The 20386-nt window shown below is 33.5% G+C and overlaps 1 protein-coding gene across 1 annotated transcript; it reads left to right on the top strand.

Moving 5' to 3' along the window:
- Window positions 1-9527: 9527 nt before the first annotated feature.
- LOC127854652 (gamma-aminobutyric acid type B receptor subunit 1-like) lies at window positions 9528-16638 on the top strand. The gene is made up of 4 exons (XM_052389715.1): window positions 9528-9626; window positions 13200-13395; window positions 15631-15777; window positions 16544-16638. Exons 1-4 carry the CDS (start codon window positions 9528-9530, stop codon window positions 16636-16638), a joined length of 537 nt encoding a protein of 178 aa, XP_052245675.1.
- Window positions 16639-20386: the final 3748 nt, after the last annotated feature.

Raw genomic sequence — 20386 nt, 5'->3', positions numbered from 1 at the left:
GACATTTTAAAATCCATTTTACTACAATTGGACATTTTTATTAAAATTAATGGATGCAACGTGGTGACAACGTTAATTAAAATTTCTTACATCTCTTAAATATCTTATAAAAAATACACGTGTTTTTTATTAACAAATAAATGCAAACAACACATCTATTATCCATGTATTTTTATGGTTGTCTATCATAGGCCTATCCCTACCACATATAGAGCGCGAAGCGCGACACGTGTTATTGATTGTAACAATGAGTTGCGATAAAGGAAGCAGCCGATTATCAAGGAGGAGCTGTGTCCTAGCAAACTGTTTCCCTAGATTCAAGCACTCCTCGGAGTTGTTTTTTTTTAAACCACATATAGAGCGCGAAGCGCGACACGTATTTCTATCCAGGGATTATGGGCCCTTTAGCATTATCTGACCATTACGTTCATACTTATCTTCCTTAGAATTTTGTTCATACTTATCTTCCTTAGAATTTGAGAAATTTTGAAATCCTTGTTCGAAGTCCAAAATGGTCATCCGATTGTTCCCAAACTTTCACAGTTTTTTTTATCAATGAGGACCCAACCCAAACTCTCTATATGAGCAATATCGGACCATAAGTCCAGAATTATGTCTCTTTGAATTTAAAAATAAAAGTGAAAACTGCTTGGTTATGTGATTATGTCAACATTTTCCATCAGATTCTTTCCTAACTTACAGTGTCTTCATATTAATGAGCATTTTTACCTCATTTAAAATGAGAAACGTCGGGACAATAAGTCCAGATTTTTTTATATATTAAATTTGACAAAATAAACAATTTCCACTTGTTTAAAAGATTTCACAACTTTCGTCTGAATCTTTCCAAACTTGTGTTTTATATCAATATTACTCGAACCCTATTGAAAATGATGAATATCGGAGCAATAAATCTATTATGATCTTTTACTGAATTTCAAAGTATTGTGAAATGCAGCTTCTTTATACAATTTACAGTTTTCATTCATTTTTTTTCAAACTTTTACAGTGTTTTCATATCAATGAGTACTCAACCCCTATCGTAAATGAGCAATGTAAGAATAAGTTCAGAAATCATAATCATCTCCCCTTGACCCCTTGAAGTTGAAAAAAATATGAAATTACGCTTAAAAGATGAAGCAGATTTTTTAAAACCTACACAGTTCTGTTCCATTAATGAAAACTGCACACGGATACCAATAACAAAAAGGAAACCAATGTAAATAAAATGAACTATGAAATATTTGGGAGTTACAACACAAAATCATAGATAATGGTTATTTGGGGGTTATAACACAACATCATAAATAATTGTTATTCGGGAGTTATAACACAAAACCATAGATTATGGTTATACCAGTATCTTTTTCTATTTTGTTTAAAATAATCGGCCAATACATAAATATTTACAGTAGAAAAAAAATCGTTCCATGTAACATCATTGAGTGCCTTTTACACTGAAATTCCCGGCGCCCTTTGATGCTTTGCATCAATACTTATCTTGTATGTTATTATAACAAGCGTGAAAACTGAGTGCACAACATCTATTAGTAAAACCATTATGAAGAAAACAGTTCCATTAACGATGGAGTCGACCCATTGTTATCTGAGTATTCTTATTTCTTTTTACGAACTGGAAAGTTTCTTTAACATATAAATGACGCCTCAATTAACAACATTTTATCGATAATCATTAAATGGCGCGATTATCTGACTATACTCTATAGGCATAGTTATTCCAACATGAATATCATTCATTAAGACGTCCGTCTTCAGCGAATAGTTAATTTTAAGATCGTGAACTCGTTGCTATTGCGACGTTTAGTGACAAAATGAATTTGATCTTCATATGGATAAATGAATTGTTTTGAGAAGGAATACTTTCATCGAGTTGCATATGTATATAGTATTGTATTTGGATGATAAAACTTGTGTTGACTATATCAATTCGTCAGCCCTTTCAAATTTCAGCCCCGTTCTGGCAAAAAAGGGCTTAATTCATGTGCAGAAAGTGTCGTAACAGATTTGCATTTGCAGTCTGCACAGGCTAATCAGGAAAGACACTTTATTCGTTTAAATAATTTTTAATTTACAGAAAATCACTCTCAACGAAAATTCAGTATAGGCGGAAAGTGTAGTCCCTGATTAGCCAGTGCGGACTGCACGGGCTAATATGTGATTACACTTTACGCAGACGCATTAAGCCCAATAACCAGAACGAGGCTCATTTAAATACTCAGTGACCTAAAATTTTCCAGATAGGACATGTTATAGTCGTGCAATGATCGTAGCAATATTGTTTGCACATGTTGCCGGATGTCTCGCGCTTGAAGGTGAACCGAGGGAGCTCCGCCTTCTTGGGATGCTGCCGATGACCGGAACTGCTTGGCCAGGAGGAAGCGCGTGTCTTGTTCCGATCCAGATGGCTTTAGCAGACGTTAACGCATATCCGAACCTTCTGCATAGATACAACCTCACATACAAGTACATAGACACCATGGTATGCTAACTTATTTAAATAAAGTAATGTATTAATTACTTTTTAAAGTTCATATAATGTGTTAGTCTGTGAAAGGTTTTTCATTTACTAGGACTTAGATTTACGAGTTGTGCCGGTGTCAGTCTTGCTGATATTTATTTAAATGTAGGCCATTATATTTAAGTTTTATACAACTACGTCTGTGAATGAATCTATATGTAATACATTGATATACAGTTCACTGTTTGTCAGTTCATATTATATACAGACCACAAAGCTTAGATTGAATTTTTTTTAATCTTGAATAAAATCTGTTTATATTGAAAACATTCATTTTTTGTTGAACATTTCATTAGTATGTTTGCGAATGAATTATATCACAATACGGCATCAAAACGGATAAAACAAACAGATACCAAAAGAAAGAGTATGTTTAATAAACATAAAACATAGTATTATTAAGTTAATAATAGTATATGTCTATTATAAATTGTACGCATATGTTCATAAAGCTGAAGGTATAATTGCTGGTATATTCTAAACGTTTTAAATCATTTGTATTCTATTTGTGATGTTTCTATGTGTTTGTTTACTAACATACATGTTGTTACTCTAGTTTGTCTTACTTAATATGGTCCACTCATAGATTTTTTATCGTATTCTGTGAGCGTAACCATTAATATTATAATGTTGCTACAGTTTTAGCATTATTCTTCGAACGATAACCAAACTTCATATGCGTTCATGCGATTGCTCTTTTAAAAGCAGCAGTATGGAGCGTCCTTGATACCTTATTCCGACCCAGTGTGTCTTACATGCAGTCATACAGTGACACGTTAAACTCGAATAAGAGTATCGCGATTTCCAAGCAAATGATTGATATTTTAGAGTGTTTATTCAAACAATATTTGTCGGTTTAAGACCTATCTTTACTTAAGAGGGCAAATATAATTGCCGGTGTCCGTATTGCATGCTTTTTAACTTCGAAATAAACGTATAAAATATTGATATTTTGGAGAATAGAACTTCTGAACCCATTTAAGCCTAGCGTCTAGGAAAAAGGCCTTGGAAAACAGCGTAGACCCTAATGAGACGCCACATGATGCGGCATCTCATCAGGGTCTGCGCTGTTTGCTTGAAGGGATTTCTGTAAGAAATATTCTAAATATAGAAATAAATATACTAGACATCCCTTATTTAGGAAATAAATTGATCCAATTTAGAAGGATGGGAGAGTCCACTAGGCATAAATGGGTTAAACATTCATCAGCAAATGGTGTAAAAATGTTCCAGATGTTTGTTTTTTTATTTGAATACTATTACTCATCTGATAAGAAGAAGAAGTGTATTATTGTTCGAAAGAACTGAGACGTCTGTTTTCAAACCATCCTATACGCATGTGCCGTCCAATATTAGCCTGCGCAGTACGCAGTCTTATCGGGACCACACTTTCCGCCTAGAATGTATTTTCGTTAAGATTTTTTAAAACAACAATTCCATAAAAGCGGTCAGTGTCGTTTCAGATAAGCCTGTGCGAACCAATCTCGGTCGAGACTTTACGGTCATGCATTTAGCCTGATTTCCCAGAGGGCGACTCGAATCATGGTTTTCGACTAACTCTTTACCTTTACGTGAACAGGGAACATATTAGAGCGATGAGATATCTTAAGTGTGGGAAAATCCATACAGAAGGCCAATCACCAGTCAATCAAACCGCTAGTTAATCGATGTCGCGAGTTTTTCAAAACTAGTACTGCTCAAGTGTTGAAACTTCAAAAACACATTAATGAAATTGTGCACATGTGCGCATTTCTCCGGAAATCATGGACCCTTAATCACCCGTTAATCTAGCAAGCAAACCATGTATGGATATTTGTTGTGGGTACCGTTTTTAGAATTATAATTGTTTACAAGCTGCAATGGTTTGACACATGCAGTATTTTGATGCATAGTTTGTCCGACAAAGTTGAAATGTTTAAGTTCAATAATATTACATATTAAGACTGCATCGATGCATAATACTAGTGGTGTTTATTTTGTTTAGACTTTGGGTGACATAATATACGTATACTGAAGAATGTAGTCCGTTACTGCATTTAACCACTTTGCATGCAGATTCTGCAATCGCAAACAAAATAGCTCCGATGAGCGCGTTTCATCCATGGCCATGTCTTTTAACTGTGGCATTAGCACCCGAGTAACACACAGTAATCATGGAAGGTGTATACAGCGACGAAAACTTAACCGATACAGCGCATTTATGTTCTTTCGTTTTAAGAAATCAACTGCGTTCGCGATATGGTAGACACAATTTAATTACCACGCGCTACATTTTTTACTGTCAAAGTAAACATCGCAATGTTCTCTGCGCTAAAAAGTTTTAAGTGACAATTCGCCCGTGCTTTTCATTCCAGTTTTGAACTTTTTCCTTACACACGAAATACATGTTGTGGTTGTCACTTTCACATTTGCGTTTATGTTTTCCAAGTAATCATAACAATCTTGTATATGTCCGTCCTAACAGTTGAACATTATCAACATTTATTTTTTGTTCCCATAAAGTCGCTATATGTCCTACACTGTGTCGGTGTGACTTAAAGTCCAGCAAATACATACGGAATATTGCGCTAGTCAATTGTTCCAAGAGTTTATATCACTCGAGTGGCTTGTGTGATGCGAAATAGCACAAGCCACGAGAGTGATACAAACACTTGGAACAATTGACTAGCGTAATATTCCTTTTATTATACACAACAACTAACGAAAACAGTTAACAAATGTATTTTTTACTTTAACAAAACTGACAAAACAATGATTAAACGGTACGCCATAGTTTATTTAAGACGCGTATGAATACAGTTTATGTAAATTAACGTGTAAACATTGGAACCGGGAAAACACAGGTTTCCGACACGCTTACCTTAATGCCATCGTTTCTCCAATGTTTATAACAATCAAGTTGACAACTTTAATCCGATGTTTATAACAAAAACGTTTAAACGATATGCACTTCCACTTCTATCTTCCATGTCTTTATCGAAACTTAGTTTAAACCACACTATTTTATTGTAATCCTATCGAAATATACATTTATGCATGATAAACACACACTCCAAAATACGTTTTTAACACATATTTTACTGTAAAAAAAAACACCACGTCCGACTTGGCCTTACAGAGTTTAGATAAAACTATTGTGTTTTGTCACAGAAATGACGTCACACGATGTAATATATTTCGTAATATAAAATATTTCTATTTTCGGTGCGTGTAATCTGACGTCATTAAATGGGTCGAAGTAGTCCGGCTAATATGGTAATATTAGCGAGTAGCCTTATACGGGATTTTTTATTTCAACGATTGATACAACCTGTATTTTGTTAAAAGCATTAAACAGGTATATAATAAATTAATTGAATATATACATGTGAATGATAATTGAATCAATATGATATAAAGAAACCTCATGACAACGTTTGTCTTCACGAAATCTCAGATACATATAACACTTAGTCAGAGATAAAACCTAGGTCACCAGTTCAAATGATAATAATCAACATTGTTTTCACAAACGTTTCGCAGTTATGAATTGGCATGTACGACAATGACTTGTTTTAAAAAGCAACATTTACTTTTAACCCCAATAGATAAATCACCCATTTCTGAATAAAACTAAAATTGAACCAAAAAAAGAGTTTGCAAATACACAATATATATTATATTTTCATATACAATACGATTTGGGAATTATTTGTATTTTTGTATACGATTAGATTAGATTATTACCAAAATCGCTTCCCATTAAGCCAGAAGCCATCAAAATGTAAATTTTCCGTAATATTGTTGATATTCTTTAGTTGATGAAAAATACGAAAGCTAGTATTGATTGTGCCATATTTGATTAAATATGTATTTTCGTTGGTTGATGCTGTCATTACATAAAAGGTATATTAAGCAGACATAAGTACTTCAGCTAAAAGTACTCAACTTTTGAACAACCTTGTCTATGCAAACCCTGCAGACAAAGCTGCCTACATACCATAGCTCGGTGCACAGAACACGCAAAACCTTTTATGAGTTTAATATATTTAATTAAAAGTAATCTACAGCATCTCTTCAAAAGAAAAAAAACCCTATATTTCCGTTCGCGTACTTTGGACTTCATATGCAGACTGAAAAGTATCACCCTTGTTTAACAGCAGTGAGTGATTTAAATAATACACCACAGCTTTTTACTAGTTATGATTTTCGCACAGCACTTCTTACATTATTGATGTGTTAATTTACGGTTATGTTAAGCTGGTATTTTTGCAGTGTTCTCGCGGTATTTGCGTCTATAGGACATTCAAGGCTCTCAACGAATATCCGAGCTACATGATGCTCCTAGGAGGAGCGTGTTCGCCATGCACGGAGTCGACGGCAGAGGCTTCACATTACTACAATATCACCCAGGTAGGACGCAATTGAATACTAGTGTGTCATAACATCTACATTATTACCCAGGTAGGACGCAATTGAATACTAGTATGTCATGTTCTCTACATTATTACCCAGGTAAAAGGCCACTAAGTAACGTGATTTCATTAAAAAAAACATTACCCATTTAGTAGGACAATATAATAACAATATTTCCCAGGAAATAGGCCAACTAGTAGTATAATGTCATTATTACTACAATATTACCTATACGTCATTGAGAAATATGCTGTTATTATTATTCTAGCACTACCTAGGGTGTAGGTCATTGAGTAATATTATGTCACTTTTATTACAATTTTGCCCATGTAGTAGGTCATTCAGTAATATGGCGTAATTATATCTACAATATTGACCCGGTAATAGGCCACTTAGTAATATTATGCCACTATTACTACACACTTATCCAGGTACTAGGTGACTGAGTAATATGTTTTCATTATTGCCATAATAAATATACGGTAATAGCCAATAGAGAATGATGACGCCATTATTACTACAATATAATCCAGGTATGAGGTTATTGAGTAATATTATGCAATTATTACTATTACATACCTAGGTATTCGGCCATCGAGTAATATTATGGCATTATTGCAACGATATTCCTCAGGTGTACCATTAAGTAATATGATGGCATCATAACTATACTAATACCATGGTAATATGCCATTTATTGCTATGCTGCCATTATAACTACGATATTAGCCAAGTAGACCACCAAGTAATAGGATGTCAACATCACCACAACATGGCCCAGGGAGTAGGCGATTGAGTAATACGATTTCATTTTTAATACACAATTACCCATGTCGGAGGCTATTGGTTTTTATAATGTCCTTATTACTATAGGCCCATCTTAGTCCACTACGCCACGCCATGACTTGACGAGGACATGCAAACCTACAACCTATGCAACCCTGGTGTTGTCATTATGGACGTTTCGGTCGCAAATGTAAAACATATGTGTCGTGAAGGAATTATTATCGCGAGACAATCCAATCGAAAATGTATTAACGTAGTAATGGTTTGAATGCCTTAGGACAATTGTGAGCGTGTCGCTATTTTTTCGAATGCAGGCCGTACTCTCGGTGCGTTCTAACCGCGCACGCATTGCCTCTGTAAAAGACGTATCCATTCTATTTGGCGTACCCGCAAATACAATTTAATCAATGGCAGTTTCATGAAAACAATGTAGTCCTTTGCGTGTATAAACGTAAATGAAGACGCTGAGAAAATATGCATGGCATTTTATTGACAATTCTAACAACATGAAAGTGGTTTGACCAGCAGTAGACTACTCTATAGTTTTAACGAGACAAGGTCTTTTATATATGACAAGTGACCAATTAAAAAACAAATCACGTAAAAATGTGAAAGCACATACCACCAAACAGAAATGAAACTTGGGTCACCGTTTTTAAGTCTGTTTACACGGGAGCATGATTCTAGAAGGTTAAACAACTTGTAAAAAACATCTCTATTTTTGCTGATTTTTTTTTCTTCAGAATCTAGAATTTTTTTATAAGGTTATCGTGGGCATATTATAAGCTGACCAAATGAGGATATTGTGTATGTGTTATTACCTATTATTTACAAAACAAAAAATCCGACTATAACATAATCACAACGAAGTTGTAAATTAAAATTTTAAGTTGGACTGTTTTTGTCTTTTTTTTACACAAATTTGACGTATGACTCCGAACACGTTTATAAAAAGTAAAAGTAATAGAATTAATATATGGTAAATTGTTTTGCTGTTCAGTCAAAGATGGTATCCATGGCACTATTTGCATTATTTTCATTTTCAAATCAAAGTCAAACACCATTCTTTCGAAAAAAAATATCAACAAGTATTTTGTCTCTTTGTTAGATTATTATGGTTTATTTTTCAGCTTAGTTACGCGTCCACATCACCAATCCTTTCGGACCGCGCTCGGTTCAAACGACTCTTTCGCTTGGGGGCCCCGGACCAGTCCATGAATCCTACCCGCGTCAATCTTCTGGGGGCCTTCAACTGGCGCCAGGTTGCCATAATACATGAGGCTCTGGAGTTCTTTTCTGTTGTAAGCTTTTGTGACGAAGTAATATTCCTATGTAGGTGTTTGCACATCTGAAGCAGATAAGTTATTTTCTGCGATTCGCTTTTTTTTTTTGACGAATCAGCATTCGTATTGTTCAACATGTAAGCAGTAGGGCCAGTCAGTAACCCTGTGTCGTTAAGAATTTCTTTTTTTGGAAAATACATCAATTCCAATCATCAACATGATGCTGACTCTTTTTAGCTTTTTATCCGTTATTGAGAGTTTGTGATACGATATTTAACCTTAAAAAACAAACAACATATTACTATTAAATCAACTTTTGAAAAATATGTTACCTAGTCATTAACAAAGTTGTATTTTGTCCGATGTGTGACCTCCTCCAAATGGTTAGAAACGCTGCAGAAATTCCAAACGATAATTACAATGGACATTAAGTCTGAATTAGTTATCATAAGATTATGCCAATGCCAGAATCTTTTGTGTTTTTTCGTATTACTCATATTATTTGTCTTTGTACTTTCTAGTCAATGAACGAGCTAGTGGTGGCCCTTAAGGAAGCTGATATAGACATAATCTCTCAAGAAGTCTTCATCCAAGATCCTATCGAAAGACTGAAAAATATCAAGGTAAATTTGTCTGACTTAAACTCTGACTCAGTGACTGGAAAAATATAAAGGTGGACTTTTCTTACATACAAGTACACATTTCTCACTTAAACATATGACGGTCAACCTTTCTGACTGGATTGAAAAACAAATATGAGGATTTAACTTTTCAAGAGCACATAAGATAAATTTCAAAGTGATCTTCGTTGACAATGGCACGATTCACGAGCCAAGTCGAGAATGAATATTATCAAACAATCCTAAATAGTCTCTTTCCAAAAACATTATATGCGATAACTTACTTATTTAACAATACTTTATAACGTCACTATTCCAGATCCGCTGTCGCAATTTATAAATTATTAGAATAAAGCACTATTTAAGGGTTTATGTAGCGAATCGTTAATTTCAATTAAAACTTGAAATGGCGCATACTGAGCAATGGCGGAGTAAAAAAATATTAGTTACAAGTTTATGATTGCGTTATCATTCCTGAGCTAATGTCGATATCGAGACTCACAAATGAAGCCTTTTGCTACAATCTTATCAGCATTCCATTCAAGACTATGGAAACTCCCGACAGATTGTCAGGAGAGTATTTATTGTAAAGATTCGTTAGTCTTTTATTTACTTCAAGTGTATCTTATATAAAAATGCGATAAAATAAACGTTGTTTAGAACAAACAAGCAATTAAAAGCTACGGGGTTGAAGGAACTTATTAACTGTCAGCAAATTTTAATTTTTCAAGGTCAATTATTTTCAAGGAATTTGTAGTAAGTCAGTGAATATAGGTGTAATGAAAGTCTAATTTTAAAACGTCAGAATAACTGAAACATGATTAAACTCTTAATATTAAAGTCAATCAACATTCTATCTAAAGGTTTTCTGAAGATTAAAAATTGATGGTTAATAATTGTTTAAGTTTACATTGAACACAATATGTTATTTAAATTCCTTAAAAAATGAAAATACATATGAGTTAAATGGAAAAAATATTTTTTTAGTAATTTAATGCGAGGTAAACATACTTTAAATATGTATACATACTAGAAAATGTCTTTTTTTATTTCTTTATAAATGCATCGTTATGATTTTCCAACACAAAATGACATGCAACAGTCTTATACTTGCAGTGTCACACTGATTTTATTATGAACATGATATCAGGTCGTTTAAAAATGAAGCCTTCTTTTCAGTTTGCACTGCGTTTGTAAACTTTATATGTCAGACATGAAGCTTTTTTTCTTTTTCCTTGTCATGATTTGTTATGTAATCTCCAACAAAGACATAATACTGTCTGTAATCTTGTTTATCAACATACGTAATATTTTCACCCGTAAGAGTATAATATATACAGGAAATGCATATATTTTTAATTTCTTTAATTAAAAAAACATAACGCATTAGCTTTAAATTGTGTTTATTATGTTAAAGTCTGTCTTTTTTGTATGGTAAAGGTAGGGCTTTTTTCAACTTTGCTATGCTCATTGCTTTGTATATCATTGTCTATAATTGTATAGACAAAGTATGACTTTACATGTGTTGCATATGTATTAATTTGTATCTGTAATTGTACAGTATTGTAATAAAATGTGTTGGAAAACAATTTGTGTGAGATAGTGTATTTCCAGTCCGAAATTTCGGAGGGGCAAAAAGAAAAAGAGCATCTATGAAAATGGGTTGGTTTAGTTTAAAAAAAATATATATAGAGTTACAAAAACAGAAACAAACACAACACTCTGTCATTTGGTTACTATTTTTCCCAAGCGGATCAATGTTTGAAGGCAGTGAAACGTTTGAATCGCCCCCTGAGCTTGCAACGACATGGCCCGTTGCATTCTAGCAGCTTGTTAATTCGATGGGTACTGTATGCAAGCCCTTCCTTCTCATGAAAGGTTCGAAGTCACTTTAATACGCCACAGACGATTTGTATTTAAGTTCCAAAACAGTGATCGTCATTTGTTATATATATTGTTTTGCCCCATATTGTTTCGCTAATGTGTCACTTGCTTTCAATAAAAGACTAACTGACGTTAACAGAAGTTTCTCTCCTGATATTGGTTTTGTAGTTTCCCGTGCTGCAATACAAGAAATACGTTCAAAAATTGCGAAGAGGTTCTAATTGATTCTATGACAATAATATACGTTCTATGCTTTACTAATATAAAATTCCTGATTTTCCATAAGGGAATCTCTCCAGTTAATTGCCATGTAGTGAAATGCGAACAGCCATTCACACGAGAAAAACACGCAACGAATTTTGCTTTAAATGCCTTGATTGTTTATTGCATGAACATACAATCTTAATTAGTGTTTTTTTTATTTACTTGTATAATCCTTTTCTTAAGGATTCTGTATGCGTAATATTACTATCTCATATGTATCAAATATAGCTGTTGTTTTATTAACAAATTACTAAATTACGTATAAATGATAAGGTATTAAAAAGTAGAACAATATACACGAATTTATTGAATTCATTGTTGAGCCACACATATTTGAGAAGGCAAAATATACTGGTTTAGAATGAAATTGAAGTTATAAGAACCATCAATAAAGTTACACATCAAAAACCTGTCCTCCTACCACAAAGGTCAAAGTCACAAAACATAGCAAAATGTTAAATTGGATCATAAAATGGACTTTCCAAGCTGTAATTTGGCCATTCATTATGCAATACAAGCGGCTTGTCGCGTGTTTCACGCGTCGCTTAAGCGCAAACGTACAGGTCAAATTTCGCGGTTTAAAAAATTCTGGCATAGTGAAGCTTAATTATCCATGGTGAAATTAAACAAATAACACATGCTTATTTTCTGGATTCATCGTGATGCCTGTATGCTCCATGTCCCGGTATCAAAGGTCAATGTCACATTTTATGGTGAAATCTCAAGTCAAAACTGTAACCTAATCATCCGTCATGCAATTTTAATATTATTTCCCGAATATGTTCACTTTTGGTGTCAGACTAGGATTGCATGCAAGACAAGTGTCATTAGCTTTAATTTATGGGTCACACTAAGAAGTCAAATGACGAATATGAGTTTTACACAGCTCGTATAAACTGCGACTCCGTAATTCATCACGCAAGTTCAAATGTTGGAAATTGCACCCCAGCTCAAATACTTTAAGGTAGCTTAAGTTTATATATGTTGTGGGTTCCCATACACATATTAGAGGCGATCGTGTTCCCATTGAAATCGCAATGGAAACAATGTAAAAAAGGCGCGTTAAGAATTTTAAGATTACTGTTTATTATTCCAGGATCATGATGCCCGTATTATTTTTGCAAATACCTACGAGGACAAAGCGAGAACGATATTGTGTCATGTAAGTTACGTTGTATGAATATTAGTATGAAATAAAGAACTAATATGTATTGCCTCATAATATATTCTTCACTGGTATGATGCCTTTTTAATTCGTACAAAGGGCGCTTTTACGATCCCCGACTTAAAACTCTGTGAAATCATTTCCATAATTTATTTCTGTACGGCCTTTTTCCATATAGTGATTATTGGTTCAAGGTTAACAGTCTAGGTCATTTTTATATTCTTCCGTAAAACAATTCTATTTTTTGTTTTTATTACAACCAGGCGTACAAGCTAGGCATGTATGGAAAGAAGATCGTGTGGATATTCCCCGGATGGCACTCCGAGAACTTCTGGCAATCTCGACTGGATGACATCGGCTGCACTGCGGAACAAATGAATGCCGCCGCAGAGGGCTCTTTCCTGACAAGCGCTATTTTCTACAACCCTATAGAGGAGAGAGGAATTGCAAATATAACAAGTACGTCAGATGGTATATGGTCCAAATGTGCGTTTTGAAGTTATCCGTCAAACACCCGCTTCCATATTTATTCTAATTGTAGGTAAGGAGCGAACAACTTAACGGCCAGTTTAGCTAAAAACGTTAATTTTTTAATCAAATCATTCTTTAGTTTTATACGGTAGAAAAAAAAGCTGTGCTCTAGGAAAACCGTGCGTAATACTATAATGTTATTAATTAAGTAGTTGAATTCATGTTGGCTTTGTTATTGAGCTGAAGACAGCCGTGTTGGCCTGACGCCGCAGGCCGAAGTACAATATGGCTGTCTGAAGCTCAATAACAAAGCCAAAATGAATTCAACTAATAATGACAATTTTATTAATTAACTTTATAATATAATCCAGCAAGAAAAGCTTGACTTTCAGGTTAAACAGGCTGATGTGTGTTATATTATTGATTCATACGCGTTGCCGGAAAGACAATTAATTGGATAATTTCAAATGCCGAAGCGGATAAGAGAGCCGACTATTCGTAATCGTGCTGAATTTAATCCGCGTGCGAAACTGTCAACTACATGGATGCCTGAGCGTTATTTTATGGATTTTTCAAAAGTTAACGATACTTTTTATGAGCGCGGCGTTTTATCCATTGAAGGCGAAGCAAAACCGAAGACAGACAATAATAATAATTGATTACTGTGAAAATTGCTGTAGCAAATAAAGGTATGAAACAACTTATTGTGGTCGCAAGCCTTTCGGTGAACAGCAATATTATATTTATAAAGATTTAAACTTTTGCACCAAAACTAAGCATACAACTTCAAATTGGCGTCCAAAAGTGTCGAAAATTTAAATTCTCATATAAGGCCGAGTTTTTCCTGGTTTCTAATTGGCTGAATCGCGTATTGGCCGACCTTTTCCCGTAATGGCAGTGTTTTTCCATATCGGCCGCCTTGTTCTCGTATAAGGCGAGTTTCGAGCTTTATTGGCGAGGCTCATCTTGTATGGGGCGAACAAATCGAACGAATTCTCGTCTAATATTATAAAGTTAATTAATTAATTTGCGTATAGTGTTGTCTAAGATAAGTATTTGCAGGCCGTACACGCTTATCATGGGCGTCACTTCTCGCTTTTCACGAAAATGAAGTCTCTTAATAAACGAAAATCAGGTTAATGCGGAAAATGTCGTCCCTGATAAGACCATGCGGAAAAAAATTACTCACTTGCAATAATTTTTCCCAATGCAAGGCTTTTAATGCAAACATCTTTGTATGCTTAAACAATATATCTATCTATCTATCTATCTATCTATCTATCTATCTATCTATCTATCTATCTATCTATCTATCTATCTATCTATCTATCTATCTATCTATCTATCTATCTATCTATCTATCTATCTATCTATCTATCTATCTATCTATCTATCTATCTATCTATCTATCTATCTATCTATCTATCTATCTATCTATCTATCTATCTATCTATCTATCTATCTATCTATCTATCTATCTATCTATCTATCTATCTATCTATCTATCTATCTATCTATCTATCTATCTATCTATCTATCTATCTATCTATCTATCTATCTATCTATCTATCTATCTATCTATCTATCTATCTATCTATTGATGTCTACAGTAACTGTACTGTAAAATAAACTGGCCGTTAAAGTCAATGCTTTTAGTAATGTTAACAGTTTTAATGCCCAGTTCTTTGTGACCGCTTCCAATCGGCCACTGCAACTTCAATTTACGCATGTAAAGTGTTTTGGCAATTTATTTTGTAATGAGCTATGTATTTATGGCAATTGATTTCCTTCCACCAACAACGCAGGTTACGAAAGGAACACTTAATATGATAGTTTTCACGTTATTGTTAGTGAACGGTAAAAATGCGAAGAATGCTCTAAATCGGTCAACAGCGAATATGTGTAGTCTTCCGCTCATGAATGTGTCCTGGTCCAGTATTCACCAACCCATTCGTTTACTTACAAATGCAAAATGAAATCACATCCATGAATCAATACAACACAATTTGCATATAAAAAGGCTTCTTAATGTTCTGGTGTAATTTAAAAAACAATACAATTTAGAATGACGTAATTAGATTTGGAAAACGTTTTATTCAATATTTTATCACTTTTAACAACTAAATAATAATAGGAAAATCTAGTTTTCTAAGTTTAAATCGATGTGTAGATCCGTGTCTACTAAGTGAGTTTAAAAGGCAATTTAGCTTTTGCTCTTGGCAGGTTTCGAATTCAAAAGTCGGTTAACAACGCATCCGTCATACAACCCCGCCACAAGGGACTACGACTTTGTGTCTGGACAGTGCTATGATCATATCTGGCTCTGTGCGTTGGCTCTTAACTGCACAATCACTGCATTGGAAAGCATGGGTAATATCTTAAATATGCTTATTTGCCTTTTTTTAATTTAAATTTTAACTAACATATTGCAGCACAAATGAAACAGCAGAAGGCATATCTAATTATCTTTCTGTAATAGGTTATTCGACAACAACTATGATGTGTGATTTATATTCATGCAATATTATTTGTTGCGTAATGATTTTGTAGGCACTCAGTGTTGCTCCACAAACCCAACTGGCACTGAAAAATATATTGTACAGACGATCAATGTGCTTTTTTTGTTATATTTTGCATTTAACATTTAGGAATTAGTTCAACCATATTTGTATCCGGATTCGTTTAAGGTCATCCAAAATCCTTGGACCAGTTTTCATACGCTGATGGGGACATCGCAGATATTATATTTGGCTGTACCGCAAAGGCATCATTGTTGGCGTGGCTGGACGGGTTTCCTTCAACAATGGCTCAGATCCAAACAAAATCATAAAAGTGGAAAGAATACAAGGTTTCCAATTTGTTTAATTGAATCAGCATATAGACACTCCAAAGTTCCTACCCGCGAACAGTACTGATTTATATCGTGTTAAAATATTATATTTATTGGCATTTTAATAGTATGTTACGTATAATTCTGGACGTTAAGTAAACAAATTTCTCCTATTTATATAATACATTTCAATTTCATAAAAAGTGTTTGCTTCTCTCATTGGACATTAAGAAGAATACTCATACTTGCCGTGTACACACCCAAAATTTGGTATCACTTTGTAACATTTTACGAGTTATGTTACAGGTGGAAAGCGAGTACTGGTGGCCTACTTCCGACAGGATCTCGCCCCTGCTTCTTACTTTGAGTGGATCGAGGATGCACTCGTCTGGAAAGGTTAAGCAATATTTAAGTATTTTCAGATTTAATTAATAGTATTTGATTTAGGGACCACCTATTATTGCTGCCATTGTGCTTCAGAAAAGTCCTTACGTTCTTTGAAAGAAAAGCCCACCACAAAAACCGTTGAATATGTCAAAATAATAGGTGATTTATCACAAATGTCAAATAATAGGTGAAATTTTACCGTAAGTACGTAAGGATGCAATTATGCTATCTTCTTAAATTTTGCAATGAAATACTAATCATATCTTACTAGCATATGTATAAAATTGTGTGCGTGTTTTTTGTTTGCTAGATGGTGTGTTTCATCATGCCTTTCGTATTTATGCCATATCAGTTTTTTATAAAACAGTAGAATAAATATGTACCCTTACAACCAAAATTGAAATTGTACCTTATGCATATATTTAATTGAAGAATGCATGTCATTAAATAATAGCAGGAAGCACCAAGCCCTGTTTAATCATAAATAAAACACATTTTCTACGCTTTTTTTTTATATCAAACACATGCGTTGATATATAATTGTGCCCATTTGCTGTATTTATTTTTCTGCTAAACTATTATAAGTTGGGCGATAATTATAATGACGGAGAGGTAGGTTAATGCCATCAGTTAAACTTTAATACAGTCTTAACTGGGACCGAATTAACTGTTTACAGAGAAACACAGTAAAACATGTGATAATGATAGTTTGTAATATGTCATAATGTATGGATATTTAAATAAATTTTCTGTTCGATCGATGGAAAACTGTCCGAACTTTGGTATTAACCTATTGATATTCTAGAATCTTAACGTCAATTTTTAGGTTAATAATCACTTATACATTCACATATTTAAAACATAAATTCCAGACTTTAAAAAGTAATCGGAATTAAGGCGCGTCAAAAATCACATGATATTTCTTAGACATTATTTACCAATACATACTATACGTCTTCACATTCTCGTTCCTGTGTCTTGCATTCAAATGACAAATAGTAATGAAAACATCGAACTTTTTTGTCTTTTAAATGCAACACGCAATCCGACACCAAGTGAAGTAACTAACCTGGCCGTCATCAAATTGAATAATGGTTGTTCGTCTTTTTATTACCATCTGCAACCAAAAAAATACATGCAAGATACTGCAAATTGTTCAACGAACGAATCTTCATCAAAACAAGAAATTATTGTTCTTGCTTAGTTGTTATTGATAAATAGCGCTTCTATAACAATGTTTGAATGATGTAATTATGTAACGAATCGGGTGTTACATACACTACATATGTATGATTAAAAACTTTGAATATTGACTTTACCAACCACATGAAACTAAAGATAATTTGTTTGACACACAATTATACCGGAGCTGTGTGATTATCAAAAAGTGTCGATGCCTTGGATCTGTCAGAGTAGTTTCAAAGAGTGGCTGTAAAATACGGCAACTTAGAAAGCAAACAACTAAATCATTAAAAACTGCTGAGCTATTCACCTGCAAGGGCAGTTGCAAAAGTAGATTTTTGTGGATCAAAGGCGGTTGAAGAGAATGCATTACTTAAGAGTTATCGGACTTTGCTTATTTCTAACAACCAGAGTAAAGTTATTACACGGGTTGCCATGAAGTGTGAATAACTTTAAACATGATTTATTCAGTTTATAGCCCGTCTGGTGCGTGAAATATTACGGATCAATATATAAATTGTAATAGACCTAATATCTGAGATGTCATTCACCGATTAAATCATGGATATATTTCTAATTTCATATAGAATAATGAATATCTTTCAAGTACTTGTCCCTTGCTGATCTTAAATTGCATTTATTCATATTCATTAAAACCTAGTATATACGTTTTGGTTTCTCTTTTATCTTAAGTTAAAAAAAATGATTTTAGTATAATTTTTTGTTTCGCAATTGACATCGTTATACGGGCTAATTTTGATTGCATTTATTTCAAATACTTTGAACCATGTGTCCGTTGTATCATGTTGTTCAGTTTTAGCAGGAAACGTCCCTATTCAAATGTTATGATATAAATACATAATGACACTACGCCTAGGTTAAAACTTAAACATCAGATATGAATGATGCCCAATTTCTATGCATACTATAACATATATGAACAAAAATGATAAGTTAATTCTAGAACTTATATTATGAACAAAATAACTTAATGCGCGTTAAAAGAACGAAACCAAACAAAAAAATGCCCGTGTTAGGATTTGCTACGATAATATTGGAATAATAATTTTGCCCATAGTTTTTTCTAAGTACACATACAATATTAAAATCATATTTGCAGATCTTTAAGTTGAACCGATAAAAGGATCAATAACAAATAATAACATTAACTCATCGTAATAATCGAAATACATATATGTTCAGAAACGAATAAGTATAGGGTCTATTAATAAAAGCTTCTTTAATAAGTCCAGAATAAAAAACAAACTGCATCTGAAAAGGAATATACCTTTGAATAAAAATAACACTTTGCAAAATACATTAATATGTCCTTTCATAAGAAATGGACTATCTTGTCTACATAATCTAATTGACTTAGTCTAGTAGCTTTCAGAAACCTAATTTGCAATCACAGCAAAATATAAATGCAGGAAACCATCATTTGACTGAAAGGTCTAATTATCAAAGGTCTTTGAAAACGTACAAATATCTAATTACAAATAAAGGGTGTCGTATCGCAGGCAATCAGACAGTATGTGCGTCAAGTAAGAACGTTTAAGGATAATGTTTTAAAAGCTAAACGATGTTTCACCAATCAAGATATAGCATTAATGAGTATTATACACCCATTTCTATCTCTTATAATTAGTGAATATACTTTCTACGATTATAAATATTTAGTACTGATTTAAGTGCTAGGAAACTAAATATTTCCCATTAGTATTTTAATGAAAGCAATTGATATAACACCAAGGCCTTCTTTCATTCACAAAGAAACGACAACAGGAGATGAGATTATATCCGAGGACTAGACAAGTTTGCTAAACGCATGTTGGGTAATTGAGTTCGAACCCAACCTGTTTTAATATCGTGTGTGCGAATTCGTAATGAAATAATTCGAACAGCTTACATTTATCGACAATGTTATCTGATATTTAGACTAGTACTGGGATGGATAATCGCGTGTTTCTGGTGCTATTAAACCCGAATCATTTTATCATGGAATATTTTTCTCGGTATATGTTATATTTAAACACAGGGCCTACGTTTTAGATAAAAACATACTTTTAAGTACTTGCCATTCTTGCAAAGAACAAATGAATTGTATCATGTATTTTCTCACAAAAAACGTAATCATATTTCGTAAAGGTCCAGACAATTAAACAATTATGAAACTCATGAAACATAATCAGGAGAAGAATTTTGTTAACATTAGTAAGTTTATTATTTAAGGCAAGTAACCAGTGACAATAATTAAATATCAAATTATTAAAGCTGGGATCAAGGCCTTGGAACTTTCAATTGCATCATTTAGCACTTAACCCAGAATGATAACAATGGCTTTGATCATGTTTCTGGAGTTCCAATTTTATACTGTAGCGGCAGTCAACGGTCTTGTCAAAAAAGAACTTTCCAAAACTAATTCGACGAATACGTGTGGATTATTTATTATTATTGGTTATAGCTTGGGAGTAATATTAAAGTTTTGAATAAAAACAAATCCAAAATAAAATAATTAAATAATCTAAAGATCGGCTGTCAGATTAAACTTGTAAGTACAAAAATACGCAACCGAATGTA

Source organism: Dreissena polymorpha, chromosome 13 (assembly GCF_020536995.1).
Source record: "Dreissena polymorpha isolate Duluth1 chromosome 13, UMN_Dpol_1.0, whole genome shotgun sequence".
NCBI classification, from domain to species: Eukaryota; Metazoa; Mollusca; class Bivalvia; order Myida; family Dreissenidae; genus Dreissena; species Dreissena polymorpha.
This window is presented reverse-complemented; position numbering and strand designations above follow the sequence as displayed.